The 25,863-nt window shown below is 38.8% G+C and overlaps 1 protein-coding gene across 1 annotated transcript in view; it reads left to right on the forward strand.

Moving 5' to 3' along the window:
• The window catches only part of AdamTS-A (ADAM metallopeptidase with thrombospondin type 1 motif A), a 733,635-nt gene that overhangs the window by 553,587 nt on the left and 154,185 nt on the right, over window positions 1-25,863 (forward strand). Inside the window, exons 13-14 of the mRNA XM_071671786.1 lie at window positions 6,202-6,375; window positions 6,599-6,768. Coding sequence (XP_071527887.1) covers window positions 6,202-6,375; window positions 6,599-6,768 — 344 coding nt within the window. The remainder of the gene's footprint in view (window positions 1-6,201; window positions 6,376-6,598; window positions 6,769-25,863) is intronic.

Consider the following 25,863-nt stretch of genomic DNA (forward strand, 5'->3'; position numbering starts at 1 on the left):
GACTAAACATCCCTTCACATCTTTATTTCCCATACGTTTTCATTGCTAAGCATGACTTCATTTAGTTATAACCTCCATTGTTATGACTGTGCCATAGTTGTTTTACTTATTCATGCTCAACTTTCATAATTTCACCCTCCTCTTGTCTTCAGAATTCCCATGAATTCTCTAACTCCACATCATTATTTCTCATAACTGCTTCCTAGACATCATTACCCCATGTCATCACTCCCATCATATCTTCTTCTCCCATGATAACTCCATTTATTTTTTTCTAAACTCCTGTTGTCTCTCTTCACCTTGGCCATCCTAAACTTCTTATTCCATTATGTCCTGTGACTTTACCACACGTTGGTTGCAGTATTCTCATGCTCTTAATTCTGTGTCTTTACTATTTCCATAACGTTTACTACTTGTATCATAACTTTCCTACCTCCAAGGTTATAGTTTATTTATGTCATTTTTTCCCATAACTTTTTACTGAGGCGTTCTTTACTTCTATTGATTAAACTACTCCCATGACCCCCCTTAGTCTAGTATTTTCAGTACTTTCCATGGCTATGCTGTCTTTCTGACTTCACTACTTCCAATGATTATTTCCTCATGCTTACATGATTACTAACTTTTGATTTTATTACTCCCTCTGGTTATGAAATAACATAGAATTAGTAATTATAGTAGTCACAGCCACATCATGCCCTATGACTTCAATTCTTCTTTCACTTAATTAATGCTCTTGACTCAGCTAATCCACACATGATAGAGTAAAATGAGCACTGAAAGTGGTAATTATTAGATCATATGACCAGTGACAGACTTGATTTAGAAAAATTGTTCCAAGATGTACACAAGTTAGATAATATTGTTATGGAGTATGCACCTTTTGGCCTGCCTTCTCATGGTGATCTCAATACAACACCATTAGGGGTAGAACAGAAGGGGGAGGCATTCCCCATCTCCATCAGGGCAACAGTAGTTTCCTATTAAAGACAAACCCTCAAAGTGTGCTGTGGTATTAGTTTTTTGGACAATTTGGAAGCCCTACTGCCCAAATAAACACTGCACTGGAGTTGCCCTCTGCCAGAGGCCTATCAAGGATGAGGGACAAAAGGCTAAGAAGCAGCACTGGACACTACTAGTTATGCTGGGGAGAAAAAGGGATGGGCAATTGATTGATGGCAATGAAAGTAAATGGGATGACTGGTGAGAGTAAAAGGTGAGTGCTTGTGGAGAAAGTTAAAAGTTATAGTCTGGATTTGCTAGGGATTGGGGAACCCATATCATTGGTTAGGGTGTATGATGTGAAAATGGAAATGATGAATGCAAGCTATGGACAGGCTTAGAAGGAGGAGTGGTGTGGATGGGAATGAATGAAAATTATTAGGGAAGAGGGAAAGACAAATGTGCAGTTGTGCTATCACCAAAAGTCTGGGAGGGTGTTACAGAGCACTGATGGTGTGGATCAAGAATAGTGTGGGTCAAAGGAAAGACTGGAATTGTGAAGTATGCTTATGTATTTGTATATGCAGCAACTCTGAATATGAAGGCTTTGTTAGGTAAGAATTTAATGAAGCATATATGGAGAAATTTGAATGGCTGTATAAATAGTTTTGAGAAGGAGAAAAAGGTGGTTGTTATGGATGATATGAATGGGAAGATAAGATACGATGAAACTGGTGAGATGGGTGGTAAATAGGGAGTGGCTAGAATAAATGAAAATAGAAGTTATCTTGTGGATGTCTGTGCAGAGAGGGCTTATTCCTTCCAAACACCTTTTTTCAGCACAAGATGATCCACTTATACATGGATGAGAGAAGAACAAAAGGGATAGTTTGACCAAGTAGCAGTGGATGAAAAGTTGAGAAAGGTAGTACTAGATGTTAGAGTTGTGAATAGAAGAGATGGTCAGCAGGCATTATTGGATTACATATTAATTGATGGGCATCTAAAAGAGAGACTTTTGGGTGTAGATTTGCTGAGTGGGGGCAGCTGGTTGGATTTCTGATCTTTATCTTGTGGAGGTGAGGGTAAACATTTGTAAAGGTTTCCGAAAAAGAGGAGACATTGTAGGGGAGAAGAGAGTGGTGAGAGGAAGTGATCTTGGAAAGGAGTAGATGAAGAAATACCAGGAGAGATTGAATGTAGTATGGCAAAAGGTGAGAGCAAATGAAGTGAAGGGAGTGGGTGAGGAATGGGATTTACTTTAGGGAAGCAGCAATGGCATGTACAAGACATGCATGTGGCATGCAAAAGGTGGGAGGTGGGCAGATTTAAAAGGGTAGTGAGTGATGGGATGAAGAAGTAAAGTTGCTAGTGAAAGAGAAAAGAGAGGTATTTGGGCAGTACTTACTAGAAAGAAGTGCAAATGATTGGGAGATGTATGAGAGAAAGCGACAGGAGTTTAAGAGGAAGGTGCAAGTGTTGAAAAAGAGGGCAAATGAGGGTTGGAATGAGATAGTATCATTAAACTTTAGGGAGAATAACAAGAGGTTTTGGAAGGAGGTAAATAATGGGTGAAAGACAAGAGAACAAATGAAGACATTTGTGAAGGGAGCAAAAAGGGAAGTTATAACAGGTAGTGATGCAGTAAGGAGATGGAGTAAGTACTTTGATGATAAATTGCAGATGTAGGGTGATTAGGTCGAGGTGGTATGCGAAGTGAGAGAGTCAGGGAAAGTGGTTTGGAGAAAAGAGAAGAGGTGGTGAAAGCCTTGCAGAAGATAAGATCTTGCCATCATACTTGATTTCCTATAGCAAAAATAGATTCACTTAAAACTTTTTTGACTAATGTTGCTCTTTTGAGGAATGCATCCCCAGGGCTAACCAGAACTGTCCTTCAAAAATAATTTCTCAATTCATTTAGTATATTTTGAGTCCGTTTGATGGAAATATCTGGACATACCCAACTCTGTATTATTATAGAAATGAGTTCATATTGTTGCAAGTTGTCTGTTAATACTCAGAATCCTTGAAATTACATTGATTATGTAAATTCCCAGGCACTGAGTTATATTTAAAAGATGCAAGTGAGCCAACACTGTGGTGTTTGTCACATTCTCCTTCCTGTCCAGATTGTTATCTTTCCTCTGTGCCTCACCTCCATGTGGATGGCTGGCATTCAGTCCACAAACAAACACTTTCTTTGTCTCATGCATGATGTATGACAGTGCATATCTCTCATGATGCTTTCCTCTTAACTCTAAGTATTCCCCACTTTTATTCAAAGAAAATTCCTAAAGAAATACCAATTCGATGTTTGTCCAGCACTAGTCAGTACTCTGTTACCAGTTGAGGAGGGTTGAATGGTTCCCAGGGTTCTTTTGACCATCATCAGCATCTGGGACCTACTTCATCTCCACTGATACCAGTATTGCTCTTTAACTTTTTTTTCTCTTTTTTTTTTTTCAACATCCATGGCCTGAAGTCCCCTCTATCTTTTGTAGAACAATGTCTGTCTCCCTCTTTCCCTGATCTCTTTAAAATTCAACTCTTAAAGGCTGCCTGTCCTATACACTGTCAGATTTCTAACTATTATCTCTACCATCTTTTCCACTCCAGTGACAGCAATTTTTTTAGCTGTAGTGCTTGATTCTTTCAACTTTGAAGGCATCTGGATCAAAATTTTTCTTCCCTCTATAACTTTACTTTTATGTTTGCATATTTTCCCTCCAGTTCTTCCAGTGATGTATAGCTGTGACTGTTTCACCACCTGATATGAAGCATTGCTTTCTTACCATCCACAAGCCAAAATCCTCTATGCAGAGGATTTTAATGTACACTACAACTTTCTTGGGACTGTTATTGTTTCACCAGTCAGGGTGCTTCTAGCAGAGGCTATCAGACCTAGAATGGAGTCGTACATCCCTTCTATGAAATCTTTACTCACCCAGTCTTGGTTTGACTACTAATGCTTTGATGCCTGCCACATCAGGGACAGAGCATATTGGGCCTTGAAACTCTTCCCTTCTCATGAATCCAAATCCTTTTTCATTTCTATCTTGAATCTTTGTGAAGTTGTTATTCATAATGTGAAGCACACCTTCCAAAAAAGTAAGTCAGCAGATTTTACTTATACTCGTAAATCTTTTTAGTCCTTTTCGAAAAGCATCTCCAGTAACTTATGTAATTCTACGTGGTCTCCTTACCTCCAACCATATCAGTCTGTAGCTATCTCTCCACCTGCATCTTGTTCTCTTTCTCCACTGAATTTATTCCCTCTCCTATATTTTCCACGTGTAGGATCTTTCAAATACTCTCCCAGCTTCAAATGGGAAAGCTGTATGGCCCAGTTAGCATGGCTCCTTGAGTCCTAACGAAGTGTACCTCTGAGCTAGCTGTGATTCTTGCTTATCTATTCTTTCTATGTCTAAGAACCCAATTTTTTTCTTATATTTATAAACATACCTTGCTGTAGCCTGTCTCTAACCATCAAGTAACCTGTCCCTAACCTTGGTGTAGCATGTCTCTAACTTTGAAATAGCATGTCCCTAAGAATGAAAGCCATTCTAACCCTTGTAATAGTTACCTCCTTGCTCTGAGTATTGATATTTCCAAAGTCCTCAAAGTTCACCTTAACTCTCACTTTCTGAAACAGAATCACATTTCTTCTTTCACATTACAAATATGACTTCTGCAGTGCTGAATATACTGGTGATCATCTCTCCTATGTGACCGACTTTTGGACTTTATCAGGGATTTTGCTAATCTTTGGCTGTGGTTGTCAGAATCTTCAAAGCATTTGAAAGGGTGTGTGAAAGTCTTCGCTTTCTAAGTTTCCTATCTTTGACTTCTCTACTTCACTGTGTTCTTCACTGTGTTCCGTAATGCATAGGTTGTGTTCTAGTTTGTCAAATGCAGTTGTCATTGGTGGAGTAACTTCCCCCACTTACCCTATCAAAAGTGGTGTCCTTCAGGGTTGTCTTATCTTTACTCTCTTTCTTCTCTCTTCGGCCATTAACTGTTCACTCTTACAGTGATGATTACGTTCTATATATTTATGCATACCTTTTCCTCTTCACTTTAACGCTTGTTTTCTTTCTCGCTTTGAACATACCTCTCCTCTTAATTTGGACCTGAGCAGCATCTTGGAATGGGGAAGCAATAACCTGATTGAATTCAACAGTGCAAAATGCACTTTCTACCTATTTCTCTTCATAAATTTCACTCATTTTCCCTTTTAAACTTAAGAGTATTACATTTCCATCCTGCAGTAACATATACATGTTGGACATAATCCATATTTGCCACCCTATCTTGGAAATCCCACATAATCAACATCCCAAATTCTTCCCAAAAGCTAGGGGTGTTGTGACATTTGTTCTTATGAGGAGCTTTCTGTATCTACTGGGGTTTTGCTCCTCCTAGTATGGAGTACTGCTTGTATATCTGGGATGATTTTTCCTCTTCCCTTCTTAGCCAAAGTAGAATCAGAAGCCTTCAGTCTCATTAATACCCCAGTTCTCATCTCTCTTTGTATGTCATGTTGTTGCTGCCACCTTGTTCTACAGGTAATGCCTCAGTCATTGCTTATGGGAGCTGTTTACATGTGCTCCTGCCACTAAGAAATAGCCGCTGTGGCATATGGCTGGCTTCTACTTTCCATAGATTCTGTCTGGAGACTGACCATATAAAGAAAGACTATTATGTTACCTCCTCTATCCCTTAAACAGCAAATCTGGGAAATTCTCTTCCTTTCTTTTTTCCCCATAACTGTAACCCTCCTTCTTTTAAGATTCAAATCTACCAACACCTGAGGAATTTTGGTTAATTTCTTCATTTTTTTCTATCATACTTTATTACTTTTCACCTGAGATGCCCTTGATTGGGCCATATTTTGCCCATGCTATTGCAGTTACTATAGAACAAGAAAAATATTGGAAATATTTCTTGAAACTCACCAACACTGTAACAGGCAGCCTGGGGCCCTGCAACATGCAAGATCCTGTGTACTTGGGAGCATAGTGTACCTCTGTTTTCATGGGGGCTTATGAAGTCATGATAATTTTTGCATGGGTTTGAAAAGATTGAAAAATTTTCCGGAATGCTATGATTTCATTGTATGAAAACCCTATTACAGTTGCATATGACATTTTAAGACTGATGAAAGTCTTTGTGTGAACCATTGGGTCATTCTCTCTTAATATGTTACACCTTGCTTGTCTGTATTTTGAAGGTTAGCATTTCTAATTCTCTTGGGGCCAGATAACTGTGGTGTATGTAATGGGGACAACTCAACTTGTGAGGTGACATCAGGGTCAGTAGAGAAGTCTCGTCCATATGGCTACTCAGACATCATTGTCATCCCTGAGGGTGCTGCTATGATAGATATAACTCAGCAAGCCTATCATGACCAATCTACAGATGATAATTATCTTGGTAAGTATAGAGTTTGTTGCTGTAACACTGCATTCTTTGAATTAGTCATAGATAATCAAAAACTTACATCCAAGTTCTGTTGTTTGATTTATGAACATTTAAAGTGTGTGATACAGAAGTAATTGAATTAATGTAACAACAACGAACTGATAGTAGTTGTTTGTCTGTAATATGAATACACACTGTTTCCTTATTTGAGCAATTTCATTTGGATGATTTCCAGCACTTGTTGATCTGGAATCAGGGAAGTACCTGCTTAATGGTGGATCAATTGTGACGCCTTTCCCCAAGTTGGTGGCATTTGGAGGAACTCTGCTTGAGTATTCTGGGTCCAGTTCAGTTACTGAGCGCATCAACTCGACAAAGCCTTTACAGAAGAAACTTTTGGTTCAGGTTAGTAAATTCTGTATTGACATGCAACTGTATACAGAAGTCACATATAATTTTTTCAAATATATGAATAGTAGGGAAATGTGAATAAGAAATACCATAGATTTTAATGTTAGTGTCAGTCTGAATTGTAATACGATTTGCCCATTATATATTCCTTGATATGGCTTGCCTTTTTGTAGAGCATGGTTGGCATTAGCAACAGATTTTATTATTATACACATACACTGGTATATTGGTGACTGCATTTGAGTTTTAAATGGATAATGATTTTACTAATGTTGCAAGTACTCTCCGACAGTCTTAAACTTAGGTTGATGATTGTCAAGAAAGAACAGTGATTAAGATGGTCATAGGTGCAGTAGATTTTATGTTGTGTAACTGTGAATCATTACTCCCACAATCAAGATCATTTGCTAATTAACAGCTTTTATACAGCTATCCGCTTATGTGTCCAAATCCTATAGCACTCTTTAGCTTTACAACAGGTGGCTTATGCACAACTTCCTTCACACAACAAAGCTCACACACTTTTGCAGATTTTTGCATACCTTATCCTGCCATGTAGCAATGTTTTATAGGTTATTTCACTTAACATAATCTCAGCATATTAACACATATTTCTCATGGATGCAACCTTCATCCTGAGTTTCCATGATACCTTCAGTCTTCCTGGATCAATGTTTGTACTAACCTTATAGAGTTTCACTCCTTTAATTTTTCTTTCCACATCTATTTTCCTCAGTACTATATTTCTTACTTCAGTGACTAGTTGCATCATCAAAAATCTCCCTCTGGTTTCTGTAATCTTTGCTGTGTCCATTGTCTGAAGTTAATATCACTCTTCCAAAAGTTTCATCTAATCTGCTTGTACTCAATAAGCCATTCTTTTACTACAGACCTGTAAATCATCACATGCTTGGGTGAAAATTATATTACTTGACACACCTTGCCAAACTCATTTCTTTCCATCAGAAGGCAGCACATAGACCAAGTCTATTGGCACTTTTTATGAACATAACTAAGATTATCTTTCCATTCGATCCATCAAATTCTTGCATAGATGTATACAGCATTTCCTCCCTTGAATATGAACTTCTATTATAGATAGTTGCTTGATACTCTTATTAACACTGTAAAGGGTTGATGGTTAGCATTTGAAGCCTAAATCAGAAAATGTAGTCATTTGTCACATTTACCAAAAGAACCCTTCTTTATTGAAAATTAATTGGTCCTTTACTGCCCTACTTTGAGCCTTTGATCATCTGTTATAGTTTTCCGATGTCATTGCTGTTCACATTTAGTGGTGAACATAGGCATGTGGGACCTAATCAGTTTTGGGGTCAGCAAAAAAATTTGCCCATATTTTGAGTTATGATAGAAACCATACGAATTTTGATGATAGCACTGAACAGTCTGTTTACACATTGTGTAATATGCATCAAACAGTATTCATTCTGAATATGTGAAAGCAATGGAAATGAAATGGTACAAATGGCTTCCTTAATACAGTCATTAAACTCAGTATCAGAGACTCAGAAAATGTCTAACCAATTTATCTTACTGAAGTTGTCACTGATTTTGTCTATATAATTTTCAGTAGTCCTGTTGATATAACATTTAATACTAGAAATTATTAAAGGTGAAAATACTTATTTCCTGTTTTGCCTGAATCTGAGAAAATTATTTGCTCAAACAACTCCCTCTGCCAGGATTTTGGGGACAATTGCCCTCAGACCTATATGCCTATGGTGATGAATGAGCTGGTATGCATGTAAAGATGGTAGATCTCCTTTTACCATTTCATTTTGTTTCTTTAAAGGATATCCATGCAGGATGCTGAAGTGTTTTTGTATTAGTGTGTGTGTGTGTGATATACCTTTGTTGAAAGTCCTTTTAAACTTAAAATACCATGACTTAACCTTGTGTACACACACACACACACACACACACACACACACTCACCAGCTCAGGTATAACTGGACTCTGCCTGCATGAGATTACACCACAAGTGACAAGTTACATGCTGTGAGGGTGTACTATCTTTAGCAAGCAAAAAGAAGTGCCGTCTCATTGATGGCTTCTTGTTCCAAAGAATTTCATCATTTCCCTTCTCCTGAGTGATGCACAGCTCCAAATTTGTAGGAACCTCATAAAAGGGGGTGCAGGAGTTATATAACTTTTTTTTCATACTTGTTTGCTGTTTTTCATATTAGCAAGGTAGCACCTGGAACAGACAAAAAAATCATTTGATGTCATCCACTCTCCAGATGTCATGTATATATAATGCACTAGAATCAGAGCCCCCAGCCACATGCCCCATTCCATGGTTTCCCCAGCTGTTTCATGTGCCCTAGTTTAGCTCATCGACAGCACATCATGCCCTGCATACCACATGGCTCCCATTGGCTCCATCCCATGCATCTCTCTCACCCTCCCGAATGGTTAGGCCTCAGTTACTCAAAGCATCTTCTTAGTTTTTTCATCTCCTTGGTCTACCCTTCCCCTTACTTCTTCTATTTTTGACATGTATATCTTTTTTTTCATATAGTGACCAACATTGTATGGACAAATAACATTCCTCATTCAAGGCCATCTCAGATAAAAGAAAGAAGTTGAATGGAAAGGAAGTAGAACTTAATTAGGGTTCTTCAAGTGTTTGTAGACTTGATTGTTAAAAGAAGAAAGGTTATATGAAGAGGGAAAGACAAAAGAGGGAAGAGGGTTCTACAGCTCAGCTTTTCAAGGAAAGAAGGAGGTATCATAACACCTGATCCTTAAGTGGTCAGTCTCCACACCGAAGCTGTGAGAAGCAGTAGCCATATGTGTGCCATAAGTCCAAACTTTGGGGGTGGGGACACATGCAGACAGTTCATGGGAACAATAGCCAAAACGATACCTTTAGAACAGAGAGAGAGCGGCAACATCATGGCATATATGAAGTGAAGGTTGAAGAGAAGTGATACTTGGGACTTCATGAGATTACAGACATTTGATTCCACTCTAGTTGATGGAGGTGGAGGATGAGCCACCCATATGTGTGAATGGTATTCCATACTTGGGCAGATGAAAACCCTGTAGATATGAAACAGCTGCTCACAAGAAAATTAATAATGGCATCTGTGTAACACTCCCAGTTATTGGGAAGCAGATTTTGTGGTGTTGATTTTGTGGGTTTTCCAGGATAGAGTGGAGGATATGGTTATGCCCAACATATTATATTATTATAGGGATGAATTGTGGTATTATGTAATTGAACAGTGAGAAACCAATGGTTCTCAGAGATATATAGGGAGAAATTCCATTTTAGCCCTATTGAATTTTACAAGGTCTCTGATTTCCCCAATCCAAAATACTGCAGTGGTCTGAAATGAGAGAGGAAATATGGTCAGTACAAGAAAGAGAACAAGCATTAAAGTGAGGAGCAGAGGAAAAGTTGATTGAAATATATAAAGTGGATTCATGTGTATAAGAATGAACACGTTAGAAGTAGAAAAGAGAAGATCATGTATTGCAAGACGAAAGAGAGTAGGTGATAGAACAGAACCTTGAGGAGCACCGCTATCAATAGTAGAGGAGGGCAGAGTCACTCCATTGATGGCTACTGCAATGGAATGGCCTGAGAGGAAACTATGCATTAGAGACTAGAGAGAAGCAGTGAAGCAAAAGGAAGAGAGTTAAGAAAGCAAAGACTTATGTCACTCCATGACAAATGCTTTGGAGGTGTTGAGGGCTATGACAAAAATTTCACCAAAATCCATGAGAGAGGAGGACTGAAGGTGCATCATGTAGAGGAGAAGATCAATAGTAGACCTAACACTATATTCCATACTGATGATCTGAAAGAAGGGAATGGGGTTGTAATTGTTTAAGAAAGTGAGAGTTTAGAAGGGTTTCAAAGACTTTGGAGATAGCATGAATGAGAGCCAATGGCAATGGCAATAGTTGGAAGGTTAAGAGATGTCTTATTTCTTAGGAATGGGCTGAACCAAAACTTGCTTCCAAGCAGAGGGGAATGGCTAGGTTTTTAGACAGAGGCAAAACAGGCAAGCAAGGATCAGTGCTAGCTTTGATGCAGTCTCTCTTAGAACATGAGGAGGTATACAATTCGATCTATGTGCCTTTTCCACCTGTTTTGAAACCAAAACTTTTCCTTTTTTTTAGAAGCATGCATTGGTACACCCCATCCCTAGGAAGGGTGACCATTCTGACCCCTCTAACTAGTGTCCTGTTGCTTTGACATCACCCATTTCCAAAGTCTATTAATCCCTTTTCAACTCCCATATCCTTAGACACCTTCAGTTTCACAGTCTTCTCTCTGATCACCAGTACTGCTTCCATGAGGTGAGATCCACTTGTTAATATTCTTTCCTATCTTACTGATGTCTGTTCATCATCCCTGAAAGATTCTTATAGTTGCCCTTGACATATCCAAAGCTTTTGACAGGGTATGGTTTCAGGGTCTTATCCGTAACCTCTCCTTTTTTGGCTTCCCTCTTTCACTTTGCTTCATCATATCTAGCTTCCTCTTTTGCCAGTCTGTCTCTGTAGTTGTTGATGAATAATTCTTTCCCCCCTTACTTGACATAGCTGAGTCAAAAGTAGTCCAACTGATGAATTGTCCCAGACTAACTTCAAAATTTTACCCTCTTCCCATATGTCACAATATTGGTTCACTCTCCTTCGGTAGGCACTTCTTTGGTTGTTGCTCCCATGAGCTAGCTGCTTCTCTGCCCCACCATTAGCTGGACCAAATGATACTTGGCAAGTTGCTGTGTAACATGATTACTGGATGGCCAGTAACATCTTAAGGGTGGATCATTTTGATGACTGTTTCTTTCCCAGTACCTTGAAGCTTTGGAACTTTCTGCTGCCTCATGTCTTTCCCAATAACTGTGACCTGGCACATTTTAAAAGACAGGTTTTTCACTTCCTCCACAATACATAAATACTTTTCCTTGTCTCTTCCTTGTCTCTTCTTTTTCCATTCATAATCTTCTCCATAATTCGTTAAGGCCCATTGTTGATTTGAACTTTGGTCTGTGAGTGGAGCATGCAACGTTAAAAGAAATAATCTGAGAAAGTACCCGGAAGACCCTGTAGTAGGAGAATATAGAAAATGGCATAGGTTCAGAGGGAGGAGGTTGGGTGGAGAATTAGAATTTGAATCATTCAGAGTTCAGTTAGAGGAAAACAGGATGTCAAAAGAGCAGCTTTATCACTTGGAGAGTTAGCAGTAGACTGATCCAGTCAGAAAAGAGGAGGAAAGGCTGAATTACACAAGTTGTTGGATATGCTTTTAGTTAAGGATCAAAAGGATTTGTCTGTAGAAGAATTCAAGGCAGCACACTATCTCTTTATGGAAGTGTGCTTAGCTGTTTAAAGAACAGCTTTGCAATGATTCCAAGAACAAGTGAAAGCAAAATGGGTTTCTGGGGAAAGGAAGAGTTCCTTGGTCCAATATGCACCATCCCTGATGGGACGGACATCAGAGCAGGAGCAATTAAACCATGAATGAGGAGAAAAAGATCAAGTGGAAGATGGAGTGTAGGATTCCATCCTAGCCAAAATAAACTATACTACATGTTCAGCACAAAACAAGGCATCCTGACCAGAGAAGCAGTAACCATCCCGCAGAGTTAGTGAAGAAGCTCCACAGGGATAACCTGAGTGCCAAAATTGGCATTTAGAGGAAGGGGATAAAGGATGGTCATGCCCAAATAGAATAGAAATGATATGTGGTCAGAGGGTCCTTAGGGACAGAAATGTTTGTATTGTGGGAGGGTTCAGAGGTAAGAAAAAGAGGTGTGTTAGAAAAGTGATCCTGACAGTCAGGAACTCGGGTAGAGTGTTTGATTGATTGTACCAGATTATTATGGAGAGAGAAAAGGAAAAAGCCACAGCTCCACCATGATTATCCTAATTTGAGCCTAACCATCTGAATGGTGTATATTGCAATCCACTGCATAGAGGATCTCAGTACATAGATGAGAGGAGAACAGAGCTTCATGGCAAGGAGTCAAATATTTGAAGAGTTGTACATAGTTGGAGGCATTAGAGGGGAAATAAACAAAACACAAAAGCAGGGTAATAGAAGGTAGAGAGATTTTGAGCAAGCTGGCATGTAAGTTACATGAATCAAGTGATAGGTATTTTTGTACAATAGGCACATAGAAAAAGAGATAGGTCTTGGAGCTGTATCAGTGGAAGTTGGATGGATCTCAGTCACATTATGCCAATTAGATGGGCCTTGGGATCCATCATCCTTTTTCAACTGATGGTGCTGCTCTGAATCAGCACCAAAGAGTTCTGTGCTGGTTGTACTGCCATTGATTATACAATTAGTTCTCTCTTTATCCCCTTTATATGTCCAAATCATTTCAGCACATGTCAGTCAGTGCTGTCATTTATACTCTGCTAACTACCACTCATCTCTCTTACATTGTCATTCGTTACATGATCAACCCTCCTCACACCACATATTATCATAAGGTATTTCATTTCTAACATGTCTACCCTCTTCCATTACTTGACATTCAGGGCCATAGAACACCAATGGGACTCCTATACCATTAGACATACCAGTCTTTTCTGTCACACACCGTGACCTCTCCTTCCAAACACTCATGAATGCACCCAGTACTTTTGACCCTATTCCCAACTGATGATTCACTTTAGCTCTCTCTGCTCTAACCACTGCCCTATCCACTACCAGTTACCTAAAGTACTCCACTTCATCCAGGTTCACACTCAAACCAACCTGTCTTTCCCACATGCTAAACGTCATTACCTTCTGTTCACATTAGCCTTTCAACTTCCTCCTTTCACACGCTCTTAAGACACCATCTTCAGTTTCTCTCTTGAGTCTGCCAATAGGGTCATGTCATCAACAAACAGAAGCTGACTCACCTTTCAAGCTATCTCTCCTACAGCATACTTGTAATCAACCTCTCTCTCCAAGACCCTCACATTTACCTCTCTCACCACCCTGTCCATGAGCAATCAAGAATACCTTATCTTATGCCTGGTACCTATTCATCAACCAACCCAAAATGAGAGAATCAGCTGCTGGGTTGACTGTGAGCCAGCTGGCTTGTCTAGGATTCAAACCTCGGCCCATTTTATTTGTCGGTTGCAGCACAAATCACTGTACTACAGAGGGTCAAAGTATACATAATTACCTGTGAGATAAGGGAGGTTTGTACTCATAGGACCCCATCCCTTGAATTTTCTCTACTCTCATACAACCTTTTAAACTGCTGTATGCTGTTCATTTTTACCATTTCTTCATTCAGTTTATTCATTTTGTCCACCATTCTTATAAAAGTATTTTTTTTACATCTCTTTAAACGTATTTCTTGGTTAATATAATGTTATGTCCTTTTCCTGTAACTCAGGTCTCTTTACTCTAGTGCCATCTATTTTAGGTGTGGTGACCAAACTGTAGAAGCATATTCTAGGTTTGTTATTATGTAGTATTTTCTCATCCGTGTGCTTGAAAACTATTCTGATGTTTGTTAAGATGCAATTTGTTCCTTTTCCCTTTCTCCTAATGTGGGACTCTTGTGACAGATTAGAGATGATATCAGTTCCCAAGTCCCTTTCACACATGGAATCCAGAGGTCAATATCCTGTTCAGTGATAATCATAATGAGGCTTTCTTTCACTTTGTCCCATCTCCATTACTTTGCATATGATTACCTAAATGTACTGCACAGGGAGGGAGTTTTATGCTCACATGGCCCCTTGAACATTCTGTATTATCATGCAACTTCTTGATTTTATATATGCTGGCTACATTAACCATGTCCTCAGTCACTTTATTCCATTCATCCACCACTCTTATAAGGTAAAAGTACTTTTTCACATTGTTTTGTCCCTACATATCTCGAAAAACTGTTCTCTTTCAGTGTTATCAGTGTGTTTTAAAAACTTTAAGATAGTGATCAAGTTACCCCTCATTCTTCCAAAGTGGGCAACTTTAAGGCCTCTAACCTTTCCTTGCAACTCAGCTTCTTTGATTGTGGTACCGTCTTTGTTGCTTTCCTCTTGACCTTCTATCTTAGCTTTTCATTGTTCATTAGGTGTGGTGACCAAGCTTGAGATGCAAATTGTAGTTTTGGCCTTATGTATGATATGAATTGCTTGCCGAATTTTCTCTATCCATGAACTTGAGTGCAACTCTAATATTCGCTTGCAGAGACTTGGTCTTCTTAAATATTATCTAAGGTAAGACTTTGGCAACAGGTTAGGAATTTTGTCAACTCCTGAATCCTCCTCACCTGCGTTCTTGCAGCTCTTTTCCTGGTAGGTGGTAATCATATTAAGGCCTTTTTTCACTGTAACCCATCTTCATTATTTTACTTTTGTTCAGGTTGAATTTCATCAGCCATGTATCAGACCAACTTTAGGGTATGTCAAAGTCCCATTGTAATTTGATGCAGTCCTCCATGCTTTTCATTTTCCTCACAACCTTTGCATTATATGCAAACATACGTAGTTAAAAGTCCATACTTTCTGGCAAGTCATTCATATAGATCAAAAGAGTAGAGGTCGTGTAACATAACCTTCTGGACCTCCGCTGGTAACCTTAACACATTTCACAAAAGCTCCTCTGATGTGCATCCTTTGTTCTTTTTGTGTGTATTTAATTCCCTGTTTTACCTACATGTGCTGAACAGGGAGGGAGTTTTACACTCATGGGACTCCATCTCTTGAGCATCCCCTTCTGTCATACAAATTCTTAAATTCTTGCATGCTGTCTGCATTAACTATGTTTTGAGACATTCTGTTCCATTCATCCACCACTCTTATACTATACAAGTGCTTCTTTACATCTTTTTTATCAAGATTCTTGCTTAATTACATTAATTATGTCCTCTGGTTGCTCTATTTCTAAATCTCTCAAAGATCTCTTCACTCTCTGTCATTCATCTTTTTTAAAAACATAAATGTTGTGATCAGGTCACCCCCTCACTTTTGTCTCTTCCAAGGTGGACAAATTTAAGTCCTTTAGCATTTTCTTATAACTTAACCCTCTTATTTCTGGTACCATCTTTGTTGCCTTCAATTGGACCCTCTCAACTTGTAGTGTACAGTGAGAAAGTTTTACACTCTTAGGACTCCATCTCTTAAACATCCTCTTTTATCTTACAGATTCTTAAATTTTTGCATGCTGTTTGCATTAACCATTCTGTTTCATTCATCCACCACTGATACTGTACAAGTACTTCTTTACATCTAGTTTTTATCAAGTTTCTTGCTTAGTTTCATTATGTCCTCTGGTTGCTCCATTCCTCCTGCTCTCAAAGAACTATTCACTGTCTACATCATTCATCTTTTTTATAGATGTAAACATTGTGATAAAGTCACCCCTCACTTTTTTCCCTTTCAAGTAGACATATTTAAGACCCTTAGCATTTCCCTGTAACTTAACTCTCTTAATTCTGGTACCATATTTGTTGCCTTCCATTAGACATTCTCTATTAGCTCTTGGTGTTTCTTTAGGTCTGATGGCCAAACTTGACAAGCATATTCTTGTTTTAGCCTTACATAGGATATGAACAGCTTGCCCTTGTGTATGTGAATATTGTTTGTGATTACTGTTTGTGATTTACGGGAAGAGAGCTTTACACGTGTCGCACCATCATGTGCATATATATGTGTCTGTATGTATGTGTATGTGCTTTGTTTCCTTTCATCACTATCCCAAAGATAGGCATTTCTTTACCTTCTTTTCTGTGCCAGTTGCCAGTTGTCACTTGCTGTCATAGTTAAAAGTACTATCCAAAAGTCTAAACTTTCAACTTCTCCATCATTTTATCTAACCTTATTTCAGAGTACGGCCTCCCTTTCTTCAACAACCACATTATGTGGCTTTTGATTATGATATTGCACAGTTTCAGAGGATATTTTTGCTTGAACTTCATTATAGAAAAGATGTTTCTGACATGAATTTGCAGTAGCATTTCATTCTTTTAAACACACAAATTCAAATTTTTTCACCATAGTGTAATAGTGCATATTTCACCATCATTGTTGTATGTATACAGGATCATCAAAAAAGTCGTAATCCCTTTTAGCAGTCTTGAATGCCAAACCAATTCACTCATTAAAAGACATTTTTTATTGCCACCCCTTTAGTTTGTAAAACAAAGCAGTGTAAGACATACTTATCAGATTTCATACTGAACTTATACTAGTCATTCAAATTAGTTTTACTTTTCACACTTACTCTGTAAAAACACTTACAACACCCTATATTAGCTGTATACTCTGTAGTATGGCCAAAATTTTGTGTCCATCTCTTATGATCTGCATTTTCAGCATCATTAAATGTTGTATGTAAACTAATCTTTAGGTTAGCATTCTCTCAGTGTACACTGTAAAGATGTTCCACAGTATAGCACTGTTAATTTAATGGTCAGCCTATTCATGCTCCTTGATTATTACATACTCCTTCTGATCTATTCTTTATTGTACCTATATTTCCATTGTTTTGGTGGCATACTACAAATCATATCTGATTTTAACTAAAGAAGCTTCCACACTTTCTTCTTAATCTTCTATTTCTGTTCTTGAATAATACTTCAATTTCATTGAACTGCATACCCATCAGAATTCCCAGTTTGTTATTTACATGTTTCCTTGTCTGATCTAACAGGTAAACTGAAGTCGTTGCAAAGACCAGTCCTTTCCAGGCTATCACTCTGAAGATAACAGTTATTAGCACACCAAATTTATTGATGTCTTGTGACTACCATATCCTCTCAAAACTTATTTGTACTTGATAGTATCTCCACTTACCTTATCCTCTCAAAACTTACTTGTACTTGATAGTATCTCCACATCAGACCACTCTTCTTCATCATGATCTAGCTTTTGCAATGCATTCGTAAACAGTGTTTTGTGTAAGGATGAGAGAAATACTTGGATTTTAGAACTGACTGCACTGACTTGATTACAGTTCAGAATAAGAGAGAAATTCCTTGAATGCAAACATGTGGATCAGTCAGTTATAAGTAGTCATGTGCCCATGCTCAATGTCTGCGCTCTATTTCACTGCTTAATGATTAGGGAGATTATAGTCAAGTAGCACAAGGCATGCTTGCCATGTTACCGTTATATAGATGAGGCATCCCAACCATACTCAAATATTCAGGATAAGTTTCATGAATTCATAATCCTTGAGACTGAACATCTGGATGTTAGAACTGTATGGATTTTAGAGATTGTGATATCAGTTTACCAGATCCCTGAAAGCTCTATTCTTATTTTTGTCTATTATACAGTACATACTTATACTGTATTACAATACAGTATAAGTATGTACTGTATAATAGACTTTATAAGCATTTCTGAAATTATTGTATACTACTTACAGAAAGAACATTCTGTAAACTCCCAAAATTGTTTTGTTGACTAAGATAGCAGGTGGCAGTTACAAAGAAGTGCTGGGAGTGGCATCAGGCACAGCTGAGGTTGAGGCAACAGAAGAAACAGGAAGCAGGTTTTGCATTCTGTTTTTCGTGGGAACTGATGTCAGTGTTACCTGAGGTCATCGAAAATAAACTCTAGCTCGGTAGTTTCATGCCAGTTAATGGGCATGATAAAGGGGTTAGAGTTGCATTCTTTAGATATTTACCATGGTTTGGAGCTTAGTTAGATATTTCTCAAAGGGTCATTTACCTTAAATCTTTCATTGCATCCTGTCATTATCATTTCTGTATGTAGTACTATGTGTCATACCACCATTGTGAGTAAACATTTGTGCCCCCATTGAAATTCCCGCTGATGTATGATTCACATCATATCCATAGATGACCATAAGAACTTAAAAACATAGCTGGAAAAATATATTGCACATCACAGAGACCTGTAAATCTGATCATCAAAGTAATTGTAATGTCATCATTTTTAAAAAGTATGGTTTGCAGTCACTTTTATAAACAATTTAGGAGTAAGGAAACAATTTTTTTTCATGAAAATACGGTTATTTTTCATTTATTCATGTAAATTATGTAATCTTTTTTGGATGGTAGATGATAGATGTCTAAGAAACACAAGCACTACATCAGATGCTATACATATGAAAATAGATATGGGATGAATTAAATCATGCCTTGTAAAAGCCATAAATTGTGATGTGTTACGTGTATGTAGAATGAAATGACACCTTTGTCATAAAAAATCATAATCATTGTATAACTGTATGAATAATGAGGATACATGCCACTAACCCACCCACATGAATATGGAAGAAAGTACTGTATATTCATGTTTTGAGTATTTTCTTCAATAGTGCATATATAGAGATATTCTGTAAGGGATTTTTTTTTCTGGGATTACCTTTTTAGAAAGAATTTCCTGTGAAGGGATTAAGAAGATTGCTCTTTCTTGACAACTTTTTCCTGGATTTATTTTGCACTATTTTCTTTTCATTCATGGAGCCCTATCTCTTGAACACTCTCTAACATCAGACAGCATCTTAGATTTATGTATGTTGTCTGCATTGAGCATGTCCTCAGTCAGTTTGTTCAATTCATCCATTGGTCTTATACAGTAAAACTTCTGTTATCTGAATGCATGGTGGAGTCTGTCATTTTGGATAAGAAAAATTCCAAGTATTATAGTTTTTCAATATATTAAATAATTCAGAATTTGCCCATACCTTGCCTTATGAGGGAATTATGTTATATGAAAACCCTGCACAAAGAGAAATAGCATATAGCAAGCCAATGAATATACCAAGAAAATGGGGTTTGTATAGCAGCTTTGTAGGCAGTCCCATTATTCTCACATTATGTAGCTTCTGGATTTGAATAAACTTCCGTAACCATCCTTTACTCACTTGAAATGTCTCTGGCTCAACTACACTGTTTTCTTTATGTGAACATGCATAAATCTTTTGAGTTTTAGACTTGAGCTAAAGGTTACTAAAGCTGCTTTTCTTCTTCGACTCATGAGATTTGTGTAACGAGGATTTCCGCCATCTTCTTAAGTGGATTTGTAACCCTTGTGGCTACCTTGGCAGAGAGTGGAAAAGATCACACAAAGTGCATTTCAAATTTTTCTGCATTCTTCTTTATTTTGTGGTTTATAGATTCATCCAAGTTGTATCATGCCCAAACACTGACTCTTATTCACCAGCATCCATGCATTGTAAGATTTTATTCACCAGCATCCATGCATTGTAAGATTTTTAACTTCATTTCCGAGGTCAGAGAGGTTCTCTTCCATTTAATTGCTGGTTAAGGGATAGGAGATATTGATGGATATATGGATGCTATATTAACAAACACAAACACAGTGGATTGCAGTGAATCACATTAGTAGGTGTGCCCAAATCACACAATGATGGTAACTGCAAGACCCAGAACCAATGCTTACTCCACCCGCCATCCCTCACAGAAGTTTTGACACACTTTCTACTGTGCTAATACTCTGTCACCAACATCAGCATATTGTAAAATTTTTAGCTTCAGTACGAAGATCAGAGATGTTCTTTTCCATTTAACTGCTGGATCTGGGGTAGGAAGAGTTGTTCCTGAATGTTTAGATGTCATATTTAAAAACACAAACACAACAGGTTGTAGGATAATCACATTAGCAGGTATACCCAAATGTCAGAAGTAGCACAGATCAGCACACAATGGTGGCAGCTGCAAAATTGACCTGCTGGCAGTAACATGGCACACTGCTCTCAGAACCCACGCTTACTCCACCTGCCATATCTCGCAGTAGTTTTGGTACACTTTCTACTGTAATTACATTTTGAAATATTTTACTTTTTTGTAATTTTTTACGTAGAGGAAATACTTATATATATAAGCAAATATGCTCAACTGAATGCCTCAGTCCTCCTGTGCTACTTTGTGATGATGTAAGTAGTCATAATGCTGACACTCAAGTCCTTCATAAGTGCTGCTATGGACTTACCATTGGTCAGCATCTTGCACAATTCCGTTTTCTTTTTGAAGCTTAAGAAGTTTGTCTTGCACTTTGTGCAGACATAGACAGCTTTGACAAGTAGTCATGCAGTTGCTGATGGTGCTTAAAAGGGGCCATTTTCCACAATAGTAACAAGGGTACACAAAATACACAAATGTGCAAGACCATCACACAACACTGCACCAGAAAGCACATGGGAGGTGATAACTATCATCAGTACCACAAAACACCAGATGCGTACATTAATTGCTGCAGTGTGGTACATGCATGATTTGAAATATTTTATAATTTTTTTTGGGGGGGGATATTCAAAGGTGGCCAACTGAAATTGAAAAACACATTGGTTTGAACAATTCATTATCAGTAATTATGGATAACAGGTTTTACTGTATTATAGGACAAAAGTATTTCTTTACATCCTTATTCATGAGTTACTTAATATAATGCTTTATCGTTTGGTTGTTCTGTACCTACATCCCTCAAAGAACTGTCCATATTGTCAAACTCTTTCAAAAACTTTAAGGTCACCCTCAGTCTTCTTTCTTCCAAGGTGGAAAGATTTAAAGCCAACAGCCTTTTTCTGTGGTGCAGCTTTATTGATTCTGGTACCAGCTTTGTTGCCCTCCTCTGGACCCTCTCTTTGTGCTTTTTGTACTTCCGTAGCTGCAGTGATCGGACTTGAGCAGCATATTCTAGTTTTGGCCTTGTGAATGTTATGGACTTCAGATACTCTTCCCCTGTTGCTGTCCCATGATCCATGGTAATCATCTGTGGTTCTTCACTGTCAGAACCGTATAATTGCTGTCATCCCATCCACTTCAGGGACTTTTCTTAAGTTCATCCAGCTTGGGAAGTGAGTCAGTTGTTGTTCGCTGATGATACAGCGCTGGTGGCTAATTTGGGTGAGAAACTGCAGAAGTAGGTGACTGAGTTTGGTAAAGTGTGTGAAAGAAGAAAGTTGAGAGTAAATGTAAATAAGAGCAAGGTTATTAGGTTCAGTAGGGTTGAGGGACAAGTTAATTGGGAGGTGAGTTTGAATGGAGAAAAAATGGAGGAAGCGAAGTACTTTAGATATCTGGGAGTGGACTTAGCAGCGGATGGAACCATGAAAGCAGAAATGAGTCACAGGGTTGGGGAGGGGGCAAAGCTTCTGAGAGTGTTGAAGAATGTGTGGAAGGCAAGAACATTATCTCGGAGAGCAAAAATGGGTATGTTTGAAGGAATAGTGGTTCCAACAAATTTATATGGTTGCAAGGCATGGGTAATGGATAGGGTTTGATAGAGAAGAGTGGATGTGTTGGAAATGAAATGTTTGAGGACAATATGTGGCGTGAGGTGGTTTGATCGAGTAAGTAATGAAAGGGTAAGAGAGATGTGTAGAAATAAAAAGTGTGGTTGAGAGAGTAGTTGAAATTGTTTCAACATATGGAGAAAATGAGTGAAGAAAGATTGACAAAGAGGTTATATGCATGGCCTAGAAAGATTGGTGTTGTACGGCGGTAATCAAGTGTGATGTTGGGATTTAAATAACTTTGTTAAGTACTTGAACCTAATGAGGTGGATTGTCTCCATGAAACATGTCATGCCACAGGTATAGAAAATTTACAAGTTGAATGAAATTGTATGCTCTCCTAATGAAGTGCAATTTCACCTTCATAAAAATTTTTTATTATACGTAATTGTTGTCTCCTGCATCAGCGAGGAAGCGCCAGGAAACAAACGAAGAATGGCCCATCCACTCATGTACACATATTTATACATAAATGCCCTTACATGCATGTATACATACATATACGTATCAACATTTACATACACATAGACATATACATATATATATGCATTTACATATTTTTTTATTTATTTATTTTGCTTTGTCGCTGTCTCCCGCGTTTGTGAAGTAGCGCAAGGAAACAGACGAAAGAAATGGCCCAACCCACCCCCATACACATGTATATACATACGTCCACACACGCAAATATACATACCTACACAGCTTTCCATGGTTTACCTCAGACGCTTCACATGCCCTGATTCAATCCACTGACAGCACGTCAACCCCGGTATACCACATCGATCCAATTCACTCTATTCCTTGCCCTCCTTTCACCCTCCTGCATGTTCAGGCCCCGATCACACAAAAACTTTTTCACTCCATCTTTCCACCTCCATTTGGTCTCCCACTTCTCCTTGTTCCCTCCACCTCAGACTCATATATCCTCTTGGTCAATCTTTCCTCACTCATTCTCTCCATGTGCCCAAACCATTTCAAAACACCCTCTTCTGCTCTCTCAACCACGCTCTTTTTATTTCCACACATCTCTCTTACCCTTACGTTACTTACTCGATCAAACCACCTCACACCACACATTGTCCTCAAACATCTCATTTCCAGCACATCCATCCTCCTGCGCACAACTCTATCCATAGCCCACGCCTCGCAACCATACAACATTGTTGGAACCACTATTCCTTCAAACATACCCATTTTTGCTTTCCGAGATAATGTTCTCGACTTCCACACATTCTTCAAGGCTCCCAGAACTTTCGCCCCCTCCCCCACTCTATGATCCACTTCCGCTTCCATGGTTCCATCTGCTGCCAGATCCACTCCCAGATATCTAAAACACTTTACTTCCTCCAGTTTTTCTCCATTCAAACTTACCTCCCAATTGACTTGACCCACAACCCTACTGTACCTAATAACCTTGCTCTTATTCACATTTACTTTTAACTTACTTCTTTCACACACTTTACCAAACTCAGTCACCAGCTTCTGCAGTTTCTCACATGAATCAGCCACCAGAGCTGTATCATCAGCGAACAACAACTGACTCACTTCCCAAGCTCTCTCATCCCCAGCAGACTTCATAATTGCCCCTCTTTCCAAAACTCTTGCATTCACCTCCCTAACAACCCCATCCATAAACAAATTAAACAACCATGGAGACATCACACACCCCTGCCGCAAACCTACATTCACTGAGAACCAATCACTTTCCTCTCTTCCTACACGTACTCATGCCTTACATCCTCGATAAAAACTTTTCACTGCTTCTAACAACTTGCCTCCCACACCATATATTCTTAATACCTTCCACAGAGCATCTCTATCAACTCTATCATATGCCTTCTCCAGATCCATAAATGCTACATACAAATCCATTTGCTTTTCTAAGTATTTCTCACATACATTCTTCAAAGCAAACACCTGATCCACACATCCTCTACTACTTCTGAAACCACACTGCTCTTCCCCAATCTGATGCTCTGTACATGCCTTCACCCTCTCAATCAATACCCTCCCATATAATTTACCAGGAATACTCAACAAACTTATACCTCTGTAATTTGAGCACTCACTCTTATCCCCTTTGCCTTTGTACAATGCTGAACTATAAGGGGATTAATTTGCCATGAATTTTGATAGAATTTTAGTAGTGTAATTCATAGAGAATAGAAAAGAATAATATGAAAAGAATTTAAACTTACTAGACAGATTGCTTTATTGTTGTTGTTATTATTATTATTATTATTATTATTATTATTATTATTATTATTATTATTATACTTAGAAAAGCAAATGGATTTGTATGTAGCATTTATGGATCTGGAGAAGGCATATGATAGAGTTGGTAGAGATACTCTGTGGAAGGTATTAAGAATATATGGTGTGGGAGGCAAGTTGTTAGAAGCAGTGAAAAGTTTTTAGCAAGGATGTAAGGCATGTGTACGTGTAGGAAGAGAGGAAAGTGATTGGTTCTCAGTGAATGTAGGTTTGCGGCAGAGGTTTGTGATGTCTCCATGGTTGTTTAATTTGTTTATGGATGGGGTTGTTAGGGAAGTGAATGCAAGAGTTTTGGAAAGAGGGGCAAGTAAGAAGTCTGCTGGGGATGAGAGAGCTTGGAAAGTGAGTCAGTTGTTGTTCGCTGATGATACAGCGCTGGTGGCTGATTCATGTGAGAAACTGCAGAAGCTGGTGACTGAGTTTGGTAAAGTGTGTGAAAGAAGAAAGTTAAGAGTAAATGTGAATAAGAGCAAGGTTATTAGGTACAGTAGGGTTGAGGGTCAAGTCAATTGGGAGGTAAGTTTGAATGGAGAAAAACTGGAGGAAGTAAAGTGTTTTAGATATCTGGGAGTGGATCTGGCAGCGGATGGAACCATGGAAGCGGAAGTGAATCATAGGGTGGGGGAGGGGGTGAAAATCCTAGGACCCTTGAAGAATGTGTGGAAGTCGAGAACATTATCTCGGAAAGCAAAAATGGGTATGTTTGAAGGAATAGTGGTTCCAACAATGTTGTATGGTTGCGAGGCGTGGGCTATGGATAGAGTTGTGCGCAGGAGGGTGGATGTGCTGGAAATGAGATGTTTGAGGACAATGTGCGGTGTGAGGTGGTTTGATCGAGTAAGTAACGTAAGGGTAAGAGAGATGTGTGGAAATAAAAAGAGCGTGGTTGAGAGAGCAGAAAAGGGTGTTTTGAAATGGTTTGGGCACATGGAGAGAATGAGTGAGGAAAGATTGACCAAGAGGATATATGTGTCGGAGGTGGAGGGAACGAGGAGAAGTGGGAGACCAAATTGGAGGTGGAAAGATGGAGTGAAAAAGATTTTGTGTGATCAGGGCCTGAACATGCAGGAGGGTGAAAGGCGGGCAAGAAATAGAGTGAATTGGATCGATGTGGTATACCGGGGTTGATGTGCTGTCAGTGGATTGAATCAGGGCATGTGAAGCGTCTGGGGTAAACCATGGAAAGTTGTGTGGGGCCTGAATGTGGAAAGGGAGCTGTGGTTTCGGGCATTATTGCGTGGCAGCTAGAGACTGAGTGTGAACGAATGGGGCCTTTGTTGTCTTTTCCTGGTGCTACCTCGCACACATGAGGAGGGAGGGGGATGGTATTCCGTGTGTGACGAGGTGGCGACGGGAGTGAATGGGGGCAGACAGTGTGAATTGTGTGCATGGGTATATATGTATGTGTCTGTGTATGTATATATATGTTTACATTGAGATGTATAGGTATGTGTATTTGCGTGTGTGGACGTGTGTGTGTATACATTGTGTATGGGGGTGGGTTGGGCCATTTCTTTCGTCTGTTTCCTTGTGCTACCTCGCAAACGCGGGAGACAGCGACAAAGCAAATATATAATTATTAT

Source organism: Panulirus ornatus, chromosome 17, assembly GCF_036320965.1.
Source record: "Panulirus ornatus isolate Po-2019 chromosome 17, ASM3632096v1, whole genome shotgun sequence".
Classification (NCBI taxonomy): Eukaryota; Metazoa; Arthropoda; class Malacostraca; order Decapoda; family Palinuridae; genus Panulirus; species Panulirus ornatus.